The 20,233-nt window shown below is 39.6% G+C and overlaps 2 protein-coding genes across 2 annotated transcripts; both read left to right on the forward strand.

The window, feature by feature from the left end:
- The first annotated feature begins 7,526 nt into the window (after window positions 1–7,526).
- Window positions 7,527–13,270, forward strand: creb3l3l (cAMP responsive element binding protein 3-like 3 like). Its single transcript, XM_063490526.1, has 10 exons — window positions 7,527–7,642; window positions 9,013–9,153; window positions 9,382–9,775; window positions 9,922–10,031; window positions 10,179–10,271; window positions 10,450–10,556; window positions 10,990–11,058; window positions 11,169–11,253; window positions 11,334–11,427; window positions 11,594–13,270. Exons 2-10 carry the CDS (start codon window positions 9,013–9,015, stop codon window positions 11,983–11,985), a joined length of 1,485 nt encoding a protein of 494 aa, XP_063346596.1. The 5' UTR covers window positions 7,527–7,642; the 3' UTR covers window positions 11,986–13,270.
- Window positions 13,271–16,780: 3,510 nt separating this feature from the next.
- gadd45ga (growth arrest and DNA-damage-inducible, gamma a) lies at window positions 16,781–18,397 on the forward strand. The gene is made up of 4 exons (XM_063489521.1): window positions 16,781–16,917; window positions 17,037–17,138; window positions 17,268–17,478; window positions 17,625–18,397. The coding sequence occupies exons 1-4, from the start codon at window positions 16,865–16,867 to the stop codon at window positions 17,736–17,738; spliced, it is 480 nt and encodes a 159-aa protein (XP_063345591.1). The 5' UTR covers window positions 16,781–16,864; the 3' UTR covers window positions 17,739–18,397.
- The last annotated feature ends 1,836 nt before the right edge of the window (window positions 18,398–20,233 follow it).

Below are 20,233 nucleotides of genomic sequence, written 5' to 3' on the forward strand. Positions count from 1 at the left end.
AAGCCTAATCACTGAAATTACTGGTGAATGTCTGTTTTGATTTTGGTTTTGATTTTGGTGAAAATCTCATGGAAACTGAAGTTGAAGTAATGATAATGAAATGAAAGTGATAAAGTGACAGTACTGAGTTAAAGAGAATAAAGGAAAAGGAAAAGAATTAAAGTGAGTTCGAGTCTCACGTAGAAAGTAGGGAATTTGGTCATTTTTGGTGGGTTCAAGTCCCATTGGTCATTTGGTCTATCTTGTGATGGTCATTTTGTGGGTTCGAGTCCCCTATGTCCACAAGGATAGGTCTGCCTCAATCTTAATCCTGTTTTGGGGGTAGATTGTTGTTTTAAATTATTATAAATTGTTCTAGAACGACAGCGGCATCTGTTAAGAAGCGTATTTTCTCGGAGGCAACGCTCCCTGCTGGATAAAGACGTTTATCCTTCACCTAGCGGCGACTAGGGTTAGTACGGCCGACAGCCGGGAAGAACTGGGGAACCTTCAAAAATGCTAGGAGTTCGAGTCTCCTATTTGCGCTTGTTTGGCTACTGGTAAATTAAGTTAGGGTTAGAAATCTGGACAGAGCAGTTCGAGTCTGGCCTGGTGAATTGGTCGCAAAAAAGCAGAGGCTTTATCGGTTGGACCGTTAGGATAAATTTATCTAAATTCGGTAGGAGCTAACAGGCCTAAAATCTGTGCAGTTGTAAGTATAAGACGTCTGTGTAATATAAAATAAGAGATCTTTGTGTGAGAGAAGTCTCTGAGTCATCAGTGCACTGCCGGATGCGCACTGATGGTGTGTGTGTAAGAATGCAAATGAGGAGCGGTGACGCGCATGGAGAGTGTTGCTTTCAGTTTAGAGTGTGATTGAGCTTTATAACTATTGTTTGAAAAATGGCTTAAAGCCTGTGACTGAGATGCTGGTTTTGCTCACTAGAATTGTATAAATAGAGTGTGAATTGATTACTGTAGATGTATAGGAGTTTTGATAGATATATATATAGATTGAGTGCATTGTACAGTACCTAAGACCAATATATTATTTTAAAGTAGTAACCTATCTTGAGCCACAAATGCTGGTGTGTTTTATTTTTTCAGTTATGTGTGTGCTGTGAGAATGATTAGAGGTTTAAATTGTTTTTCTTTGACTTGCTTTTATGATTATGAAAAGCATGTCTAAAATACTCCTAGGAGAGTGTATTTTGAGTGATTTTAACTGTGTGAATGATGTAAGTATTTGAGTGACTGTGCGTGATTTGTATAAAATAAGTAAATAGGTAATAATAACACTCAGGAGGTTGATAGTAGAGTGAGTGAAAAAGTGGAAGTTTGAGAGAAAAGGCAGTGTGTGTGAGACGATTCATGATGTCTGAAAGAGGTTAGAATATTTAAAAGTGTGCAGGAAATAAAGGTGTATTTTAGATTAAGATTTAGTAGAATTAAAGAGGGTCTGTAGACTATAAATATGATGAAAAACAAAAGAGTTTGATTAATCTGTAGAAACAGGAAAGAGAGACAGAAAATACTGTGCTGCTGTGTGTGAGAGGAAGTGGTGGTTGTGAGAGGAACTTTGCATGCCCATAAAAGGAGCTGACTGTGTCAAGACAGCTGACAGAGAGAAACAGACGAGTTAAACTCTAAGAAGATGAAGCGAATGAATGTCTTAAGAGAAAGTAATAAAATTATATTAATTATATGTTTTAGAAAGGAGAAAGACCGAGAAAATAAATAGAAGAACTAGCAATTACATTAATGAATTGAAAACGCACGTACACAATTGTTACATGTGAAATTATTGTTGGAAAGTTTAATACACACATGAAATAAAGAAAGCAGTTTACACTCCTTTAATTTCCAGAACCAGTGGGTCCCCTAAGCTGATAACACCATTGCCCAGTTGGCCCCTGTATCAGGCGAGTACGGAAGGCTGGATAGCCCATGACGGGTAAGATCCCACCTGAAAATCCTGGGACAACCTAAGGCAGGCACAGTCACGACTACTTGACCTAAGTCCGTGTGAGCTCGGACTCACTGGTGGAGATGGGACTTCAAGGGTACAGCCGCTGGGCAGAGCCAGAGGGGAAATGTCATTAACAATGACCAGGGATGAGTTAAAGAGAGAAAAACACGCTGTCTAAAAGGAGTCTGAAACACAGTAAAAGAAACATTTAAAAAAACCACACATACAAACGGAAAACGCACTAACCTTACAGAGACAAGCTCAGGAAGATTAATGCATAGATAGTGATTAAACTTGGCTAAGAACACAAACATATGTAATTAAATCAGCTTGCTAATTTCATGAGTGTTAAAATAGGTGTGAATGTTTAATAAAATAGACTTAAAGCTTGAAGTTGACTCAAAAGAAGCTGTATGACAGGGGAGTGAGTTATGGAAAAACAAACAAAAGAAAAGTGATTAAAGTAGTTTTTAAAAGAGTGAGTTAGGAGTGCTCTTGCACTGATTGATCAAAGCAAGTGATTAGTATAGAAAGAAAATGAAAATGATTGAATAATGTGATAAGGTTTAAACATGTATTTCTCTTGTTAGGTTAACTTGTTGAGATATGACTTAGTATGCAAATTAGTTCGAGAGCTGGAGTGAGTGGTGACGATGAAGCTTCCTGTGTGTCTGTGTGACTGAGGCTTTCAGTTGAGGAAACAGAGCAGTGACGGGGGAGGATTATTTGGCGAAATAGAATGGTAAAGTAACAGGATAATGGATTACGGTGGTCAGGTCTGTTCAGAGGGGCAGATTTGGACAGGAAATTTATAATTTAGTGAGGATACGTTGTTGTAAAGGGGGACCATTGTTGTGTGGAAAACGGTGCAGCTTTTGACGAGGTTTTCGGTGTGTTGAACGGGTGACATTTAAGATTGTGTAAGATTTTTGAGGTTGTTGTTTTTTATTTTCAATAGGGGGAGTTTTAATAAACATGGAGATGTGTAAGGGGGCCCATTAGTTTGTAACAGTGCACTTAGAAAAAACCTGTCAGGTGATTTTGTTTTGTGTTTTGAGGAGCCAATAATCAGCTCTCTTTTTCTCATTTTTGTTTTGAAGCAGGCCTGGAAGAGAGTGAACTGACGGCGCTGACAAAATTCTCGGGAGAAAAAATAAGGTGGGCTTCTCAGATTGTAATTGGCTGAAGAGGAGCCCATCGTGGGGACCTGATTGGCTGTGAGTCTCTGTCTAAAAGGATTGTAGCGATTCAATCCAGTCAAAAGCCTAAAGGACTATTTTCCTAAACAGGAAAACGAAATAAAACAAATGATTGAGCTCATTTTGCTGATGTGGAGTATCTCATTATTTGCGTGGAAGGCCCCATATCAGCAAACATCATGTGTGAATGCGTGTGAGTGAATGTGAGTGACTGGACCAAGGTGGGGGTGAATAAATGTGGACAAACAATTTACCATGCCAGGAAGAGAAATGGGATGCTTTGGTTTGCTTTTGTCATAAGCAGGACGAGTGGAAGACTTAATTCTGGGGATGCTGATTTTTGAGTTGCTTGGAGAAAATTTCTGTTTTACTGACTGGGGGTGGATTATGTTAATACATTATAAAAGGCTCAATGCGAAAAGGGAAACATTTTTTGATGTAACTCAAGTTACCATTAACTGAAGTAACACATGATTGAAAACTGTTCTGTTTTAAGTTCATTTTTGGTATAACACAGTTGGATCATAAAGGGGGAGAGTTGGTTATGAAATGTAAAGTACAGGTTTTTGTTTCCAGGAATTTCCAAGGATCCGGATTTCGAATGGAGCAAGGAGTTCGAGGAGATGTGTCATGATGATTAAATTGATTTTATTCCTTAAACACAGGTTTTAGGGCCGGAGCAAAATACCCGAGAGGAGGATGGCTGAAGTGTTTGGAGAGATGACCAGACTAACCTTTTTTCCCTTTAATTTCTTAAGCCCAGGTGACACATTTTGAGTTTTATTTGGACACACATGTGAAGTCCAAATAAAAAGGGGGATTGAAATGGGTTTTAGTATGATTTTATAACTATTGGGGTTTGTTGATAATTTAGATATGGTAGCACTGAGGCAGAAATTGTTATTTCTAAAAAAGCATTAAAATGAACTGAATTCTGTTCAGAAGATAAAATGTCGGTGTTCATAAGAAGCTGTACACAAAAACTTAAAGGGAAACTGTGGGAATAATAATAATAACGGGGAAGATTAGTGAGGATTTGACGAGCAGAAAATGTGTGATTTCTTTTGATGTTTAGAATAAGCTGTTATAATGTAGGCTTTAGAAACAGATATTAAATAGATTTATTTCTAGGGTAGAGGAGAGCTTTTTATGAGGATGTTAAAAGTGTCACTGACCCAAAGGAATAGCATTGAAGATTACATACATAGAAATGATTTCATACACATTGCATTCTGTGCCTTTAAAGGAGTTGTGGCTCAGAAAGTCGTCTCTTGAGGGTTATAAACTTTTGGTTAGCGTTAATGATTAGCCAATCTATTGTGAGAATGACCTGAGTTATTGGAGGATTGCACACGCTTACAGACATATGGAGTTCTTAACACACATGACAGTATTGAGTTGAGGCCAAGGGCCTGAAATTCCTTTAGCTTTTATCTGAATTTGAGTTGGCCCACTAACAAGTGGCAGAAAAGAGGAACTGAATAGGAGTTTGCTTGTAACTAAACTGTGTGACATGTAAAATATTGCAATAATACATGCAGCTCTAAATTAGTCTTATTATATAAAATGCAGTTACAGAATAACAAATGCTTGGTGAAGTGACCAAGTTTTTTGCTTTAAAACAAGAAGTAAACGGAGAAAGCTTATATATTTTGGTTAAGTCTGATAAAGTATAAATTAGAATGTATCATTACATTAAGAGCAGCAAAATGAAATAAAATGCTATATCAAAACAGGTTATAACACAGGAAATGTAAGTTTAAAATGAAGTTAGAGTTAACACACAGATGTTGTTTTAGGCAGCTTTTAGCTACATCTTACATCTAGTTGATTAGAATGGTTGTTTTTTCTTCAATCCTTTAGTAGAATAGGAGTTTATGATGATTTTTCTTGTGAAAGGTGATTTTAGATGAGAGTTACATGCAGCTGCGACAGTACAGGATGTTGATGATCAGATAAGGGGAGCAGCAGGAAATATATGCAGGGGCGTGAACGCAGCGCTTTAAGACTGTTAGAATGTTGTAGATTACAATAAGGGATGTTTAAGACTATATATGAACAAAAGTCAGGAAGAGTTTAAACTAGGATTGAAAGGAAACTAAACTGGGTGAAAAGGGGGTGAAGGAAGTAGATTTAGGACCGGTCACAGCTTATTTGTTTGATTTATTTGTTGTGGATAGAAGTGATTATGACAAAATAATAAGGAAACATTGAAAACATACAACCTTTTGAGGGGACAGATAGGGTTAAAACTAGGAATTGTGTTGTGTTTCTATGGAAACACAAAAAAGGGGGAATTATTGAGATTTAAATTTATAATCTGAATACGTACTTCCTGGCCACATTATTTTATAGAAGAGAAGGTCTAACTTTAGGCCTACAGGGTCTTGACAGGAGACACAGGCTTGTGCAGAGTATGCTTTGCAAAAGTGAAACCGAAAGCAGAGTCTGAGTGTAAGTATTTTGAGCAGGTTATTTTATTATGCATTTATATCTTTGATTAAGCTTTGATTAAGTTTTAAAGTCAACAAGCCCTATGAGAATCACTGTAGCTTATTTTTTATGAAGAGACATAAATCCACAATATTTTGTTGAAAAAGTGGCGAAACATGCAGTATCTACACAAAATGTGTTTATGTCTTAAATGTTTAATTGCACTTCTCCTCGATGCCTTAGTTTTTTTTTCATCTGTTTATGAAATCAGACAGCCTGGTTTCATTGTACTCCTTAATGCTTGTGATGAGATAGTAAGTAGAGATTTTACATCTTATATAATACGTCTCTATGAGATGTCCCTGCTCTTAGACTGGCTGACCTCAGTATTTTCCCTGTGGCCTGAAAAAAATCCACTAGATGACATTAAGCTATGAAGACCAACTAACAGTTAGTAGTTCACATGGCAAAATAAAATTTCAGTTTTGAGTGAAACGATTCTGGTAAGAGTTTGAATCTTTTTGTCTTTTTATGATTCCATGTCCATGCAAATGTGCTGAATGAAATAAATTTAAAACTAAAAATGCTGCTTTGTCTTTTTGATGTTATAATTATTTAATGCTTATGGCTGCATTTTGTGTGTGTGTGTGTGTGTGTGTGTGTGTGTCTGTTTTATAGCTGTAAATCCAAACAGACATTATACGCAGTGAATTCATATCATTATAAAATAAGGGGGAATTATTGAGATTTAAATTTATAATCTGAATACGTACTTCCTGGCCACATTATTTTATAGAAGAGAAGGTCTAACTTTAGGCCTACAAGGTCTTGACAGGAGACACAGGCTTGTGCAGAGTATGCTTTGCAAAAGTGAAACCGAAAGCAGAGTCTGAGTGTAAGTATTTTGAGCAGGTTATTTTATTATGCATTTATATCTTTGATTAAGCTTTGATTAAGTTTTAAAGTTTTAAGTTTTAAGAGTTAAGCAGTCTCGTTTATATTTTGAGTAACATCATTTGAGTGTGACATTTAGTCTAGAAATTACACATATAGTTTCAGTTGTGTACGTGCTGGCCTTCTGTCTGGTGGAAAGGTTACAAGGTCTAGCTGGGGAGCTGAGAGGTGAAACAAAGTGCAAGCAGAGGCTGACACATACACACACACACATCGTAGATAGACTCAGTTATATAGGTAAAAGTTAATCATGTTTTGCTTGCAACTGCAAAATTGTGCGTGCATATGTGACTGTTTGATGAAGAAGCAGGTGCAGGATGTTCCAGAGACAAGCGACAGCGAAGGCGAGCTGAGGGGAAGCACCTGGATGGAGACGAGATGATGTTCTTTTAAACTATGTTAAAAGTCATTGTGGTTTTGGATTGACGTAGAAGATATTGAGTCTGCCTGGCAACAGAAGGGGGGCTGTACTGTTTCACCCCTATAAATACTGTGTTCTGACTATTGTAAGAGAGTTCAACACTGAATCTGTACAGTGTTGGCTCCACGCTGCGTGTATTCATTAAAATGTCGTCTAACTTTACCCTGCCGGATCAGTGGTCGTTATTTTGGAATCCCCCTCAATTTATGAATCTTAACACATGCATTGTTGGTTAATTAAGTTTTTATTTAATTTATAATTATATCTTTTTACTTTTTTTACACCTATTTATTATTTATTGTTATTTATTTGTTATGTATTTGTATTTATTTTTAACACCGAATTTTACATTTACCAGATTTATTTATTTATAGATTTTTTATTTATTTTTCTATATGATAATTCCTGGTATATTTATAACATGATCCGTTCATTTGCTTAAAGAAAGCAGTGCAATTATTGCATGCCGGAGATACAACATTAACTCTATTTCCCAGAAACACCAAAGAAAACCACGTACTCATTTCCGCCTTTACGTGATGACGCAATTTTTGCCTCGTTGGAAGGTGGTTTCAGTAGGAAGCGGTCTGACGGTATACAGCGGCAGCTGAAAAAACCCGATTAGAGTAACCAAAAGACACTCGGACGCACTCACTCGAATGGTATTTCGTCTCTTGCCATCAAACGGTAAGGAAATTAATGCCAATCTTACCAGTTGTTGATGTTTCCCTGTGTTTTTAATGATACAGGGGACCACGCCCTCAGCAGAAAAAGATTATAACAGTATTATAAGGCTAATGTTAATAGCTGATTCCTCGGTGTTGGCCTAAGAAGACGTTTCCTGCCTTTTGACGATGATTACACTTTTGAGCTTCTTAAATTCATAAGCGAAAAAAAATCACCTACGCAAACTTCTAGCTTAACTAAGTCATTTCGTTCATGTATAAAATGGCTAATATAAATATCAAAAAAAATATTAGTAGTATTATTTATATTATTGAATACCAGCACCCTGCATTCGGCGCACAGCCATTTTCAAAACCTCGGCAAACAGTGCAGCGTTCAAACAGTCGTTTCACGATATAGGATAAACTAAAAATTATGCATCTTATTTATTTTGACACTTGATATTGCATTCAGACCCCGTGACAAAGGCATGGGGGGCGGCGCTTACTATAGGATGAGGTCATGATAAAACCGTGGCGCTGACGCAATAAGAGGCTACTATACGTGTTATCGGCCCCTTGTCAGAGAACTACATCTGCTTTTCATATACTTACACGGCTCACATGCATTCAATACAGCTTTGCACCTGCAGTCTCCGCGTGGAGGCTAAGACAAAGTACAGAGCAGCATCCAGTGGATGTTTACTGGACCGTCACGGTGTAATGTACCAGCGCTGATGTATGAGGCGCACTTTGACCTGTTATAAAAATCGTAGTATTTTGTTGGGTATCAGCAATTTTGCACAGCAATCAGGGAAGGGAAGTAATGATATGAACTTTAATAAGCAAGCTAAGTCACGTGGCTACAAAACGTCACGTGGCTGCAAAACCCCAACAACAGAGAGATTCATGGGTCATTTAAAAACGGTTTGATCCATTAGAAAACATAATAATTCAATTGTAGAATTAATTGAGCCTCAATTTAAAATCATTTTAGGATCATAAAAGAAATTCCAGTAGACTTATAAAATCCTATAGAATTTTATCCTATTAAAGCCAATCCTCCATACTCCCTTCTTCTGCTTATCCAGTTCAGTGGTGAGGTCGGGGTACACACTTGACAGGCTGCCAATCTGTCACAGGGCTAACGCATAACCATTCACACCTGTGGCCTATTTAGAACCAGTTAACCTAACCCAAACTCCTAACAAGGTGACCGCACAACTGAACTGTAATACACTCTATGAACTTTGTCGTAAAATTGCTGTTCTCAATATTCCAGACAGTGATGTTATACTTCTGTTTTAGCAGCATAACTTCTATATACATTAAAATGTTATTATTACCAGATATTAAATATGCTATCCTCTGTATTTTGTTGTTTATCTGCAGATGTCAATAGCAGAAGATCTTCCGGACATGGATGGAGCAGACCTGTTTGGACTGCTGTTCCATGATGGAGAGAATGGATCCACTGAGCCCTTCTTTCCTGATGGGAATGGGCTCATTGAGTCATGGCTGTCTGAACAAGATGTAAGAGGAAGTTAATGTTATTATTGAAATTGGTTAGATGGCGGTTTAATGCATTATCTGAAGTAATTAGGTGCTAAAATGAGTCATGCTTTGGAAGCAGTAATATAAACATCTTTGAGTCTTAATACCAGATGTACTACATGGTAATACAGCTTCTTAAAGCCTAACAGTCTTATATGTATGTGTGTGTGTGTGTGCTTTAGAATTTAACACACCTTTGTCTCCCAGATGCTGCCAGATATGGATACTGAAGATTTTCTTTCCAGCTTGTTAGATGGAGAGGACAACACGGAGACCATCTCTCCCTCCCATTCTCCACTGGGCAGCGACAGTGGCATTTCAGATGACAGCAGCTCCGGGGCTGGAAATAACAACCATGTTGGATGCCCCAGTCCTCATAGCAGTGATAGTGATGTTGTGCCCAGTCCCAGCTATTCCCAACCCAGCCCGGTGCACTCCGACCTTGCCATGACATATTCAGAGGCACAAACAGAAAGCTTTGAGGCCTTAACAGTCCAAGCAGATCACAGCTACTCTCTGCTGCAGAGCGGAGGGAGGGATATGGACGTGCTGCAGAGTGTGAGGGCAGAGAAGCCAGATACAGATGTCTTCATTGATCTGGGTATTTATCATTTATTGAAGAACTACTGAAACTTTAACATTTTATTTTATCTTAGAATTTCAAATCTCTTAAAAGAAACATGAGATGTGGTCTGTGTGGAATTTGTGGGGGATGGAAGATTTAAATGAATAGTCTTCCTCTCACAGATGACTTTGTGACTGAGGCGATGGAGGAGGATGTCAGCAGTGAGCTGCCTTGCACTTTGGCCATAGAGGACTCGGTACAAGATACAACAGAGTCCATCAAAGAAGACCAGGTCAGTTTCTTTTGCTATTCTTATGCCAGACCAGAAGACCAAAGAGACTGTATTTGATGTTTTCAGTGATGTTTGACACATGTTGTTAACGAGATAAGAACACACACAAAATTTCTAAAAGAAAAACTTTGTATTTCCCTTCTTTAGTTCCAGTTTAAAGATATTGTGCTCACTGAGGAGGAGAAGCGGCTTTTGGCAAAAGAAGGAGTAACCATTCCCCAACACATGCCCCTCACTAAGGTAATTTTCACTTCAGGTGTTTTTGATATCTCTTTAGTTGCGTACTTACTTTTTGGGTGAATATTAAATTGGTCTTTCTGTGGCACAGCTGCTCAAAGCTGTTTTATACACATCGTCATCTGTCTTGTGAACGTGGTGATTGAAAGCCTGCTCTGCTCTGCTCTGCTCTGCGTAACAGGCAGAGGAGAGGACTTTGAAGAGGATCAGAAGGAAGATCCGCAACAAGCAGTCTGCTCAGGAGAGCCGCAAGAAGAAGAAGGTGTATGTTGATGGACTGGAAAACAGGTGAGATACAGATGATAAACTGGAATCGTCTTCATCAAAATCTTTAATATAATCTTTAATATATATTATTATTATTATTATATAGTCACTGACTCCAAGGATGTGGCTACATTGTTTTGTAATCAGTTTCAGAATATCTTAATTATCGAAATATTTTGACTGACTATTTCATTTTAAGCTCTCTTGTTTTAAACTTGAAGATTTTTATCAATATATTGATTCATTTATGGCAGGACAGGATGGTATTATTGATAACGGTAGACGAGGAATTGTTTTTGTTGTTGTTGTTCTTGGCCAGATAAAATCATGTTCAATGAATTCTCTAATGGACTAAAATCAAATTAGCAGAGAAGAAATGATTTTTAATATAGAGCGAACACTTGTGTGTCTGGTTCTTGATAAATACTAAATGATGAATTGATTTCTGTCACAGGGTGGCCATCTGCACTGCACACAACCTGGAACTACAGAAGAAAGTCCAAATGCTGCAGAAACAGAACATGTAAGAAGCCATTTCTTTGCTTCTGGGTTTTTACATAGTCAGGTCAAGCTTCTGAATCAGTTACATTGAACACGTCCTCTTGTTTTTATTTTGTTTTTTTAAATAAACAGGTCGTTGATTGAACAACTGAGAAAACTTCAGGCTATAGTGAAGATGTCAACCATGAAGGCCAGCACAACCAGCACTTGTGTTATGGTAAATTGGCTTTTTTTTTCTCAGTGTGAAGGTCTTTGTCACTCTCTGCTATTTTTCTCACTTTTTCATTGGACTTTCAGGTTTTCCTGCTCTCCTTCTGTCTGATCATCTTCCCATCAGTCAATCCGTTTGGTGGAAACACCCAAACAAAGGAGCTCTACACGCCCTCCTCAAGTGAGTTGTATATAAATATCAAGTCTGTCTTTTATTATATTTCAGCTATCCTTGCTGTACCTTAAGATATGCATGCTTTATTTAATAAGATAGCTGATTTCACAAATGAAATTTCCGGCAGTGTCGCCTAACCTTTGTAAACTATCTTTTCAATCATGACTAACAGTCGTCTCCAGGAGCCTGCGATCACTGCCAGCTGAAAGCACAGATGCCGTATCCCCCTCTGAGGCCAAAGAAGGTTTGTTAGTTCACCAAGTAGAGGTGGATAATGTTAAAGCCATCTTTGCGGGTGGTCAGAAGAATCACACTCCTGACTACGAGAGGGTGGAACAACCTGATTCAGAAACGGGCGTCAATAGCAACTCTTCGGCAGACTTCCCGAGTCCTGCTCAGGCAGCAGAGATGAAGCAGGGGCCAGCCGGGGCATTACAGGAAGGATCCATCAATGGTGTAGTGGCGTCTGCTGTCGCATATAATGCAAAAGCTTCCAAGGACGCCTGGATAGACCGGAATCCTCCGTCTGTCATATTACAGCAGCACCGCTCTGATGAGATGTAGTAAGGACATGTTGTTCAGTATAACCAGCAGAGGGAGCTGTATTCCTAATGATTTGGGTGCCAGAGGGAACATTAATATTAAAAAAAAAGGGAGAAGGGAATAATGCAGTTATTCTTCCAGATATAAGATCCATCTTTTCGTCCATGCTTTTCCCTTCTGAAAGTCTTCTACTAGTTACTTTATTTGCACTTTGTTCTTGTTTCCCTTCTCCAGCGGTCAAAAGAAACTCGGGAGATATTTTCATATTTCAAAAGGACATTGCAGAGATTAAATAAATGCCTGCATTACTAGAGGGCACATGCTACTGAGTTAGCACTGAGAGCTGTCAAATTATCGTACAACATGTTGAGCTTTGCCAAAATGTGTGCATTTATTCTCCAGCACAGGAATAATTAAAGTGAATGGGCAGTAGATTACTTAAAGACAGATATGAATTGATGGCCCGACTGTCACTAAATCTTGAGTGAGTTTATTTGAAAACGTCCAGCAGATCTCAGTGCTAACATATGCTGCTTATCAGTGACTTCCCAAAAATCATACTTATCATAGCCATAGTAAATTATTATGAAAAGTAGTCTAGTCGTTTGTGCTGCAAACTAGTCAGCAACGTTTATGAAGTAGTAGAAGATAGAGTGCTTGATTCTCATGAAGCTTGATCACCGTGGTTGTTTGACCACAGTAATGCTTAAGCCATTGCAGGACATTTGGCCATTTTAAAGACTTGTAAAGTTTGTCATTATCTCCCTTGTAACAAGGGTATCCATGCTCCTTTTAATTTGTGAATGCTTTGTTTTTATGTTGTACAGTAAAGCAATGCAAAATGTGATAAAAGAACCCGAATCCTGGACTTAACCATTGTTGACTAACCAACTCTGCCCCTGCAATCTTCTCTTTTATAACTTCGCTGCACAATTCTTACCTTCGTAAACTTGTCTGGAATACCTTAGCACACGATGAGCAGAATAAGGGGTTTGACTTATTTGCTCAGCAAACTTGCAGTAAATATTGCTCCAAAATGTTATGACCTGTTTTATCAGTGATGCATTTTTTATTTTTGTGTATGTTTTCTTTGTTACTGTTGGTATTGTAAATGGTATGGAGGCTACTTTTTGTTATACTTGACAGGAAATGAGATTTTAAATGTTAATCATTTTGAACAAAAGCACTGGCATTTGGTGTAGTCCAAGAATGACATGTAAATATAAAAAAAAAGTAGCTCTTTATGTACATTTGAACACTTTATGTATAAGACATGTCTGAACAACTATAATAAACTTTTTATATGTCAGAGTAAATCATCATCCATGTCGTTGATGCAGAGATGCAGATGTGAAAAAGAAAGTATACTTTCTGAAGTCTTAGGATTTATGTCTCAGGACATCAAAAATGCAGGAAATGTATGAAAAGGTAACTATGGGAAATAAGAGGGTAGGTAGCAGCCAAGTGCTGCTAATTGCATGCAGCTGATTGACTGATCAGGAGCAAGTGTGACCACTTGAGGTCATCCAGGTGTGTTTTAACACAATATCAAAGAAGAAAACCAAAAGCAATGATCTTAGAGGAGCAACTTCTGCTGCCAATCATTCTGCAGTGGGAAAGACTATTCATAAGTCGAAAACATTCACAGCAAATTCACCCAAGCTTTGGATTATGCAATGCTCAGAAACTGCAGGGAGAAAGCCTCTTCTCTAAGAAACAACATGGCAGGACAGCCAGGGTTAATGATTTGGATATAACCACAGAACCAGTCACCTTTAAGTCACTGAGTTGGCCATGAACTCCTTTGTATACTGAAGTACTCTAGAGACAAATCTGAGGCCACCTGACTGACAGCTATAGCTTGGATGAAACTGGGTCATGCAAAAGAATAATGGTCCCAAGCACAACAGCAAATCTACAAAAGAATGGCTGAAAAAGAAAAAAGGATAAAGGTGTTGCAGTCCAGATCCAACTACAATGACGTGGTGGGAACCTAAAGCGCAAAAAATGCCTGCAAATCTCAACAAACTGAAGCAATGTTTGTGACGAAGATTGGGCTTAAATTCCACCACATTGATGTCAGAGGCTGATAAAGTCATACAAAAAACAGTTATGTAAAGTCATTGCAACTAAAAATACTGAATCATACGGTGTATGTAGATTTTGCACACACACACACACACACACACACGCACACACACACACACACACACACACACACACACACACACACACACATAGTTAAACAGCATAATAAGTCATGTGTTGTTCGTCTGAGGAAGGATTTAAATATTTTTAGAAACTGGTAAGCACCAGACGATTTTTTTAATGTCCTGATAGTAAGACTAAGACGTAAACAAGGGTTGTGAAAAATAGCCTGCTACCAATTCTAGTCAACCCACTTACAGGAGATGGATTTATTTAATATTCTCCACTCACTTTTCTACCTATCCAACTTTTCTGCAGGTGTGCTGTGTAATTTTGTAGCCACATTGGCAGAGAAACGAGGACTTACAATCTCACAGGTATAAACTCTCACTGGAATTGTTTGCCACACCTTTTAACATAGTCAGGTGTTTTCCTCGAGATCACATGAGAGATATTTCTAATGTATTCTCCAGTGGGGTTTTCACAGGTGCTCTGGAATTTCCCACATTGTATAACCTCATCCAAATCTTCTGACCTGTTTATTGTTTGTCTGAACAGACCATTTTATTGATTTATATGTGAGTAAAATGTGAATTCATGCATGGGTAATCCTGTACTAACTTTATATTATGTAAATTTACCTCTTATTATTTCTTTCTTTTTTTCACTTGCAAATCTCTTGTTTTTGTATCCCCTTGCTATTCCTGCTCCATGACTGGCAAACAGTATTTGTCTGACCTCAGCTGTGTGGAGGGTAACAGCACAGAGACTGGTTGGTGACTCACCAGTGTGAGGCTGGGATCATGAGTCATGTGGCTTATTCAACATGTTGAGACAAGTTGTTTAAAGGACACGCTCACTCTTTGGACGACCAGCAGGTGGAGGTGTAAATCCAGATTTGTGACACAAAGCCCTCTGCTTACTGCGGGCCAAGTTTGTTTTCATCAGTTGACTGTGTAGGCTAGATTAGGTTAAAGGTCATTCCGTTATCATGTAGGCATCTTTTTTTGCGTCCAAACAAATGTCAGCTTGACTTATTATTTGACTCACCATTTAACATGAAACAGATCATGAAAACAACCTTTAACAGAGCGCGTTATTCCTGTAATTAGGCCCATTTGTGGGCACGTCTCACTTGTTAAGAAGATATTAGACCTCTTAGATAGATAGGAGAAATTGTGAAGTTGTGAGGTTTTTGGTAATTCATTCACATTCAGTGCTCATTAACTGCTCACACATGGGCAAGTTCAGACAACAGCCCAGTTACATGCACGGCCTCGCTGTGGTCGCAACATCTGTCGGAAAAAAGGGACTGATGATGAATGTAAACACGTGCTTATCCCACCGATAAGATAAACTGACCAGAAAAGGCGTCTGGCTGCGACGCGTGGCGCTTTTTTGGGAAGGGCCCGTGCGCATCTGTCGGGCATCTGCCGCAGGGCACTGAATAGATCTGGGTAATAAAACACGCAGGACGCACACACATACTGATTCACATCCCCCAGCGCCACAGAAAGACCGGAGACAGGTGGAGGGATGTAGTGATGTTGTGTGGCGGAGCTGCACTTTACCTCTGTGCAGAAATGCCACGCGCACCAGACAGACTGTTTAAGCCTTTGCTTTTTCAATGGGCGAACAAAAACTGGCGTGTGGCCATAAGCTGGTTGGCCAGTCCCACAAAACACATCGCCACCAAGAATTCTGGTCCTATTCGGGTCAGGACAGGCTTGCAGATTTTCCTTCCGGGGACATTTAACATTTAACTGCTGGGCAGACTGTAAACACATGAGCACGTTGAGTAACAGGTTAGTAGGGTATGACGCGCCAAGCAGGTGCACCGGGAACCGGCTGTTTATTAAGAGCAATGGAAAGCTACACAAGGAAAGTTCGGATAGATGATATATATAAATATCTCCCCAGTGACTCTCCAGACTGGGGAAATCCGCTACTCCGCTAAAGGATTGTTCCAGAGTTTATCACACATCAAATTAATCGTCGCTACTGTTTTAATGCGGCTCACCCACAGAAAAAAGATCCGCCAATTTTCCCTCGGCTAATCCGCACACTCAGTTCTGTTGTCACCTGTAGGATAGTCTGAATTCTACTATGCCCACTGTGGAAAAACACGAGGCGTAATAGTTACATAATTCCAAAAACCGGGGATGTTGCTATGAAATGGTAAATAACGCCTCTGCAAACTATGATAATAATAATAATAAATAAAAGAGAATCTCTTAGAATGTCTGCGGTGTGACTTATATGTTTTCTAACTATCATAAACATGTCAGCGTGTCCAGGGGCAAACTGAAGCCACAGTGGTTCAAAACAAAACAAAACAAAACAAAAAAACTTCATATCACCGTGTTGTTTGCAATGACTGTGAAAGTTCATCGTAAACATCACTTGTAGTTTTTGCCCTTAGTGGTGATGCTGGATGTTGACAAGAAAAGGAGAAATCGGGAGTGGGTGGGGGGGATTTCTTGAAAGGTTGTAATCTTGCCCCACGTGGGGTTGTCAACAAGATCAGTTCGACTGCTCGGGGACTTTTTTTCGCTTTCCTCACCAAAGCTCCTCTGAGCCAATGGTAGGAGACAGGATCGGAAAGACCGCCCCTTGCCGAGAAACGACGCCAAGTGCGGTATAAAGCCACCCACAGACTGTTCCGAGCTCAGAATAACGCAAGAGACTACACAGACAACTACACAGCCTTTTCTTAACACTGCAAGATCCCGATCGCGCTTGGATTATAATTATGACTCTGGAAGAGATTCACGGACAAGAGAACACAATGGAAAACGCTGATAGGTGAATATTTTACTCATCGATACAACGTTATTTAAGCTCCTGGATTAAAGCGTTGTAGCTGTTATTTTTGAGGAGGGTAATGTGATCAGTGTGCTGATGATGTATTTTTCTTTGTTAAGGGTGCAAAGTGCAGGCGCAGCCCTGGAGGAGCTGCTGATCGCTGCTAAGAAGCAGGACTACCTGACAGTTGGAGTTTACGAATCTGCCAAAGTCATGAATGTGTAAGTATTGCATTTCGTGCCACTTTCAGTTACACTTGCCATTTAAAAAAACAGAAAAAAAAGAAGAAAAAAAGTCGAGCACACGCACAGCAGGATATGCGCTAATCACCTTTCTTGTCTTTCCTACAGTGACCCAGACAGCGTGGCGTTTTGCATTCTAGCCACCGATGAGGAATACGAGTGTGACATTGCTCTTCAGATCCACTTCACTCTCATCCAGGCTTTCTGCTTTGACAACGACATCAACGTGGTGCGTGTCAATGATATCGACCGCCTTGCCGACCTCGTGGGTGCAGATGAAACCGGCGAGCCCAAGGACGCACACTGCATTCTTGTCACGGTACGTTCCCACTCAGTCAGGAGCTGGCAGCCAGTGAATCATACATGCATCACTACCGTGTCTGACTTTCTTTGCATGTCTTGTAGGTGTTGCCACTTTTGTGACTCTAAATATCTCCCTCTTTTTTTTTTTTTTAACAATTACAGAGCCCTAGTGCAAACCCATGGAAAGATCCTGCTCTGGACAAGCTGAGTGTGTTCTGTGAGGAAAGGCGCAGTGTGTATGACTGGGTGCCCACTATCACACTCCCAGAGCGCTGAAGTGACACCCCCCTGAAGTTGCTTCACATGATTATGATGATGATGATGAAAAGAAAGTCAAGGAGCTGAGCTTCAGCTGGGGGCCTCATGCCTTTCTGCCTCACATGTCTGGATTAAGAGGCTGTGGCTGTAACTCCCCCCTTCTGCAAGAGCACACTCTTCCAGTGCATCCTGGGTGAGCCCGTTGGTTCTGGATTACCCTCTGCAAGGGTTCAGAGCTCATGTGTGGACTTGTTCAGGTGTATGTGGAGTGGACAGAACGCTTGATGGACACTGAGAGTGGAGCTGGACTGTACTGCATAGTACATTAAAGATGGCAAATGGTAACCCAGTGACTGCCCTTTAACAGACACTGGCGGGACTAAGCAGAGAAGGTCACAGAGAGCGATACTGTGCAAGAGATGGACTTAAGAAAGTGGACTGGACTCCTCAGAGGGGAACAAGGTGCAGATCCAGAAGGTGTCTGAAAGTGTCTAAACAAAGGACTTTTCTTTATGAGTGCAGCTGTCAGGAAGTTCTTGGAATAAGCAGAAACTGCTTGCAAATCCTGATGTAAAGCTGACACTTTTTTAATGGACTATTCAGTTTTCTTTCACATATGCAGACAGAGCAATGCAGTATTGATTTGTATTGTACTGACTTGAAATGCTTTGTGAATAAACATTTGGAATCAAACTAATCTTCTCAGAAATCTCATTTTCTCCTTTGCATTTAGCTACACAGACATTAACTAACACCTAGGGTGCCACATAATGTGGGACGTCATGGCAGACTGCAATGATGCAGAGGTATCAGGAAAGTGTGGTGCTACTGGTTACAACTCTGCTTCACAAGAAGCTAATCGCACAATGTGGGTGGAAGGAAAGTAAAGATCAAATGATTAGGTGGCTGAGAGAGAGTAAATGAAGAAAAGGGAAGCTAAAAGTTATAATGTAATGATGATTGAGACGTGGGTTTTTTTTGCAGGCACTGACCTTTTACTGCTGATAGACCAGCTGCCTTATAGCACAGTGCACAATTACTTGGGCTGGAACTGAAGCCCGTGTGTGTGTGTGTGTGTGTGTGTGTGTGTGTGTGTGTGTGTGTGTGTGTGTGTGTGTGTGGCTAACTAATAGGTCAGTAGACAGCGGAGTTAGTTGTAGTTTTGTACATTCAAACAAATTTGTTACAAATTAATTTAACATCACTCTTCTCATGCTTGATTTTGATTTAAAAAAAAGTCAATTTTCAACAACATAGAACTTATGCATGATACATGGTAACAAATCTAGGGAAGGTCTTCCTATTCCTGCAGCCACGTGCACACACAGCCACATGCACATTGAAAATTATACCGAGATGAGAGCTGCAGCTGAATGAGGGTCAGCAGATCAACAACGGCAGGTATGGGGAAGTGTGTGAGTGCTGCGGTCAGCTCAGAGCTCAAGCTGACAGTAAAAGGTAGCCCACATCAAAGAGAAACCAGACTTCAGAGGAACTCATTTCGATTTTCTTGGCAGCAACTCAGTCTCCAGCCAACCGCTGGTCATTCTCTGCATGTGTACTCGCATGAGCACACAGGTGCACACAAAGCAAAACAGGCTACTGCATGTGCACACTCTTGCACAAAGTTGTGCTCAAGATCATGCATAGCACACATGCACACACAACCAAAGGATGCTGTGTTAGACAGATGTCAGGTGATTGCTCAGTGTTCTCAGAACAGAGGAAGGTTCACTCAGTCAGAATTAAAGAAGAAAAAAGAATGCAGGCTTGTATCTGGGGGACTTTCCATGGGCTTTAATATCTGCACTAGTAGGCATATGGGAGACTTGGGAGAAATTACCATAAATGCTAAATGATAAAAACTAGTCATTTTATTGCATGTGCTGTCAAAACTGTAGATTGGGACTTAACAGGCTTGTGGGACAACAATATGAAGACTAATGTGGTTGGTGATCACTTGTTGTCTGTGGTTGGTGTGCATTGGATTCTGTGATTAAACATGAAACCTAAGCATATCTGAGTGAGAGATGATTGTCCCTACCTATAAAAGTCCCAGCCAAGTCACAGGTCAGATGAGGAAACATGTAAAACATTTATAAAATAATGACAGAGGCCTGAAAAAATAATTCATTTTTTTCCTTTATTTTGCACACCTTTCCAAAAGCCTCCAAAATATTTGAGGCTTTTTGTCCAAACAGGTCAGTGTTCTTCGTGGAGCCCTCTTTGTTTTCTGCAATGAAAAAAAAAGCCGCAGCAACAGCAGACACAGTTGTGTCTAATCTTGACCTGTTTTTGCAAAAAGCAATATTTAATGCCCCAGATAAGACCTATTTTATCAAGAATATAAATGTTGACTAAATTATGTGGCCTGAGTAAACAAAGTGTCGTGTTCGTATAGTAGTCACAATTAAGGATTTAGAGTATTGTTGACTAAATCCTTGACCTAGTTTAGATAGAAGTTAGACCAATGGTCGTTGGTATAGTTCTAATTTTTCTTTGTGCTCTCTAAA

This window comes from Pelmatolapia mariae, linkage group LG12 (assembly GCF_036321145.2).
Source record: "Pelmatolapia mariae isolate MD_Pm_ZW linkage group LG12, Pm_UMD_F_2, whole genome shotgun sequence".
Taxonomy (NCBI): domain Eukaryota; kingdom Metazoa; phylum Chordata; class Actinopteri; order Cichliformes; family Cichlidae; genus Pelmatolapia; species Pelmatolapia mariae.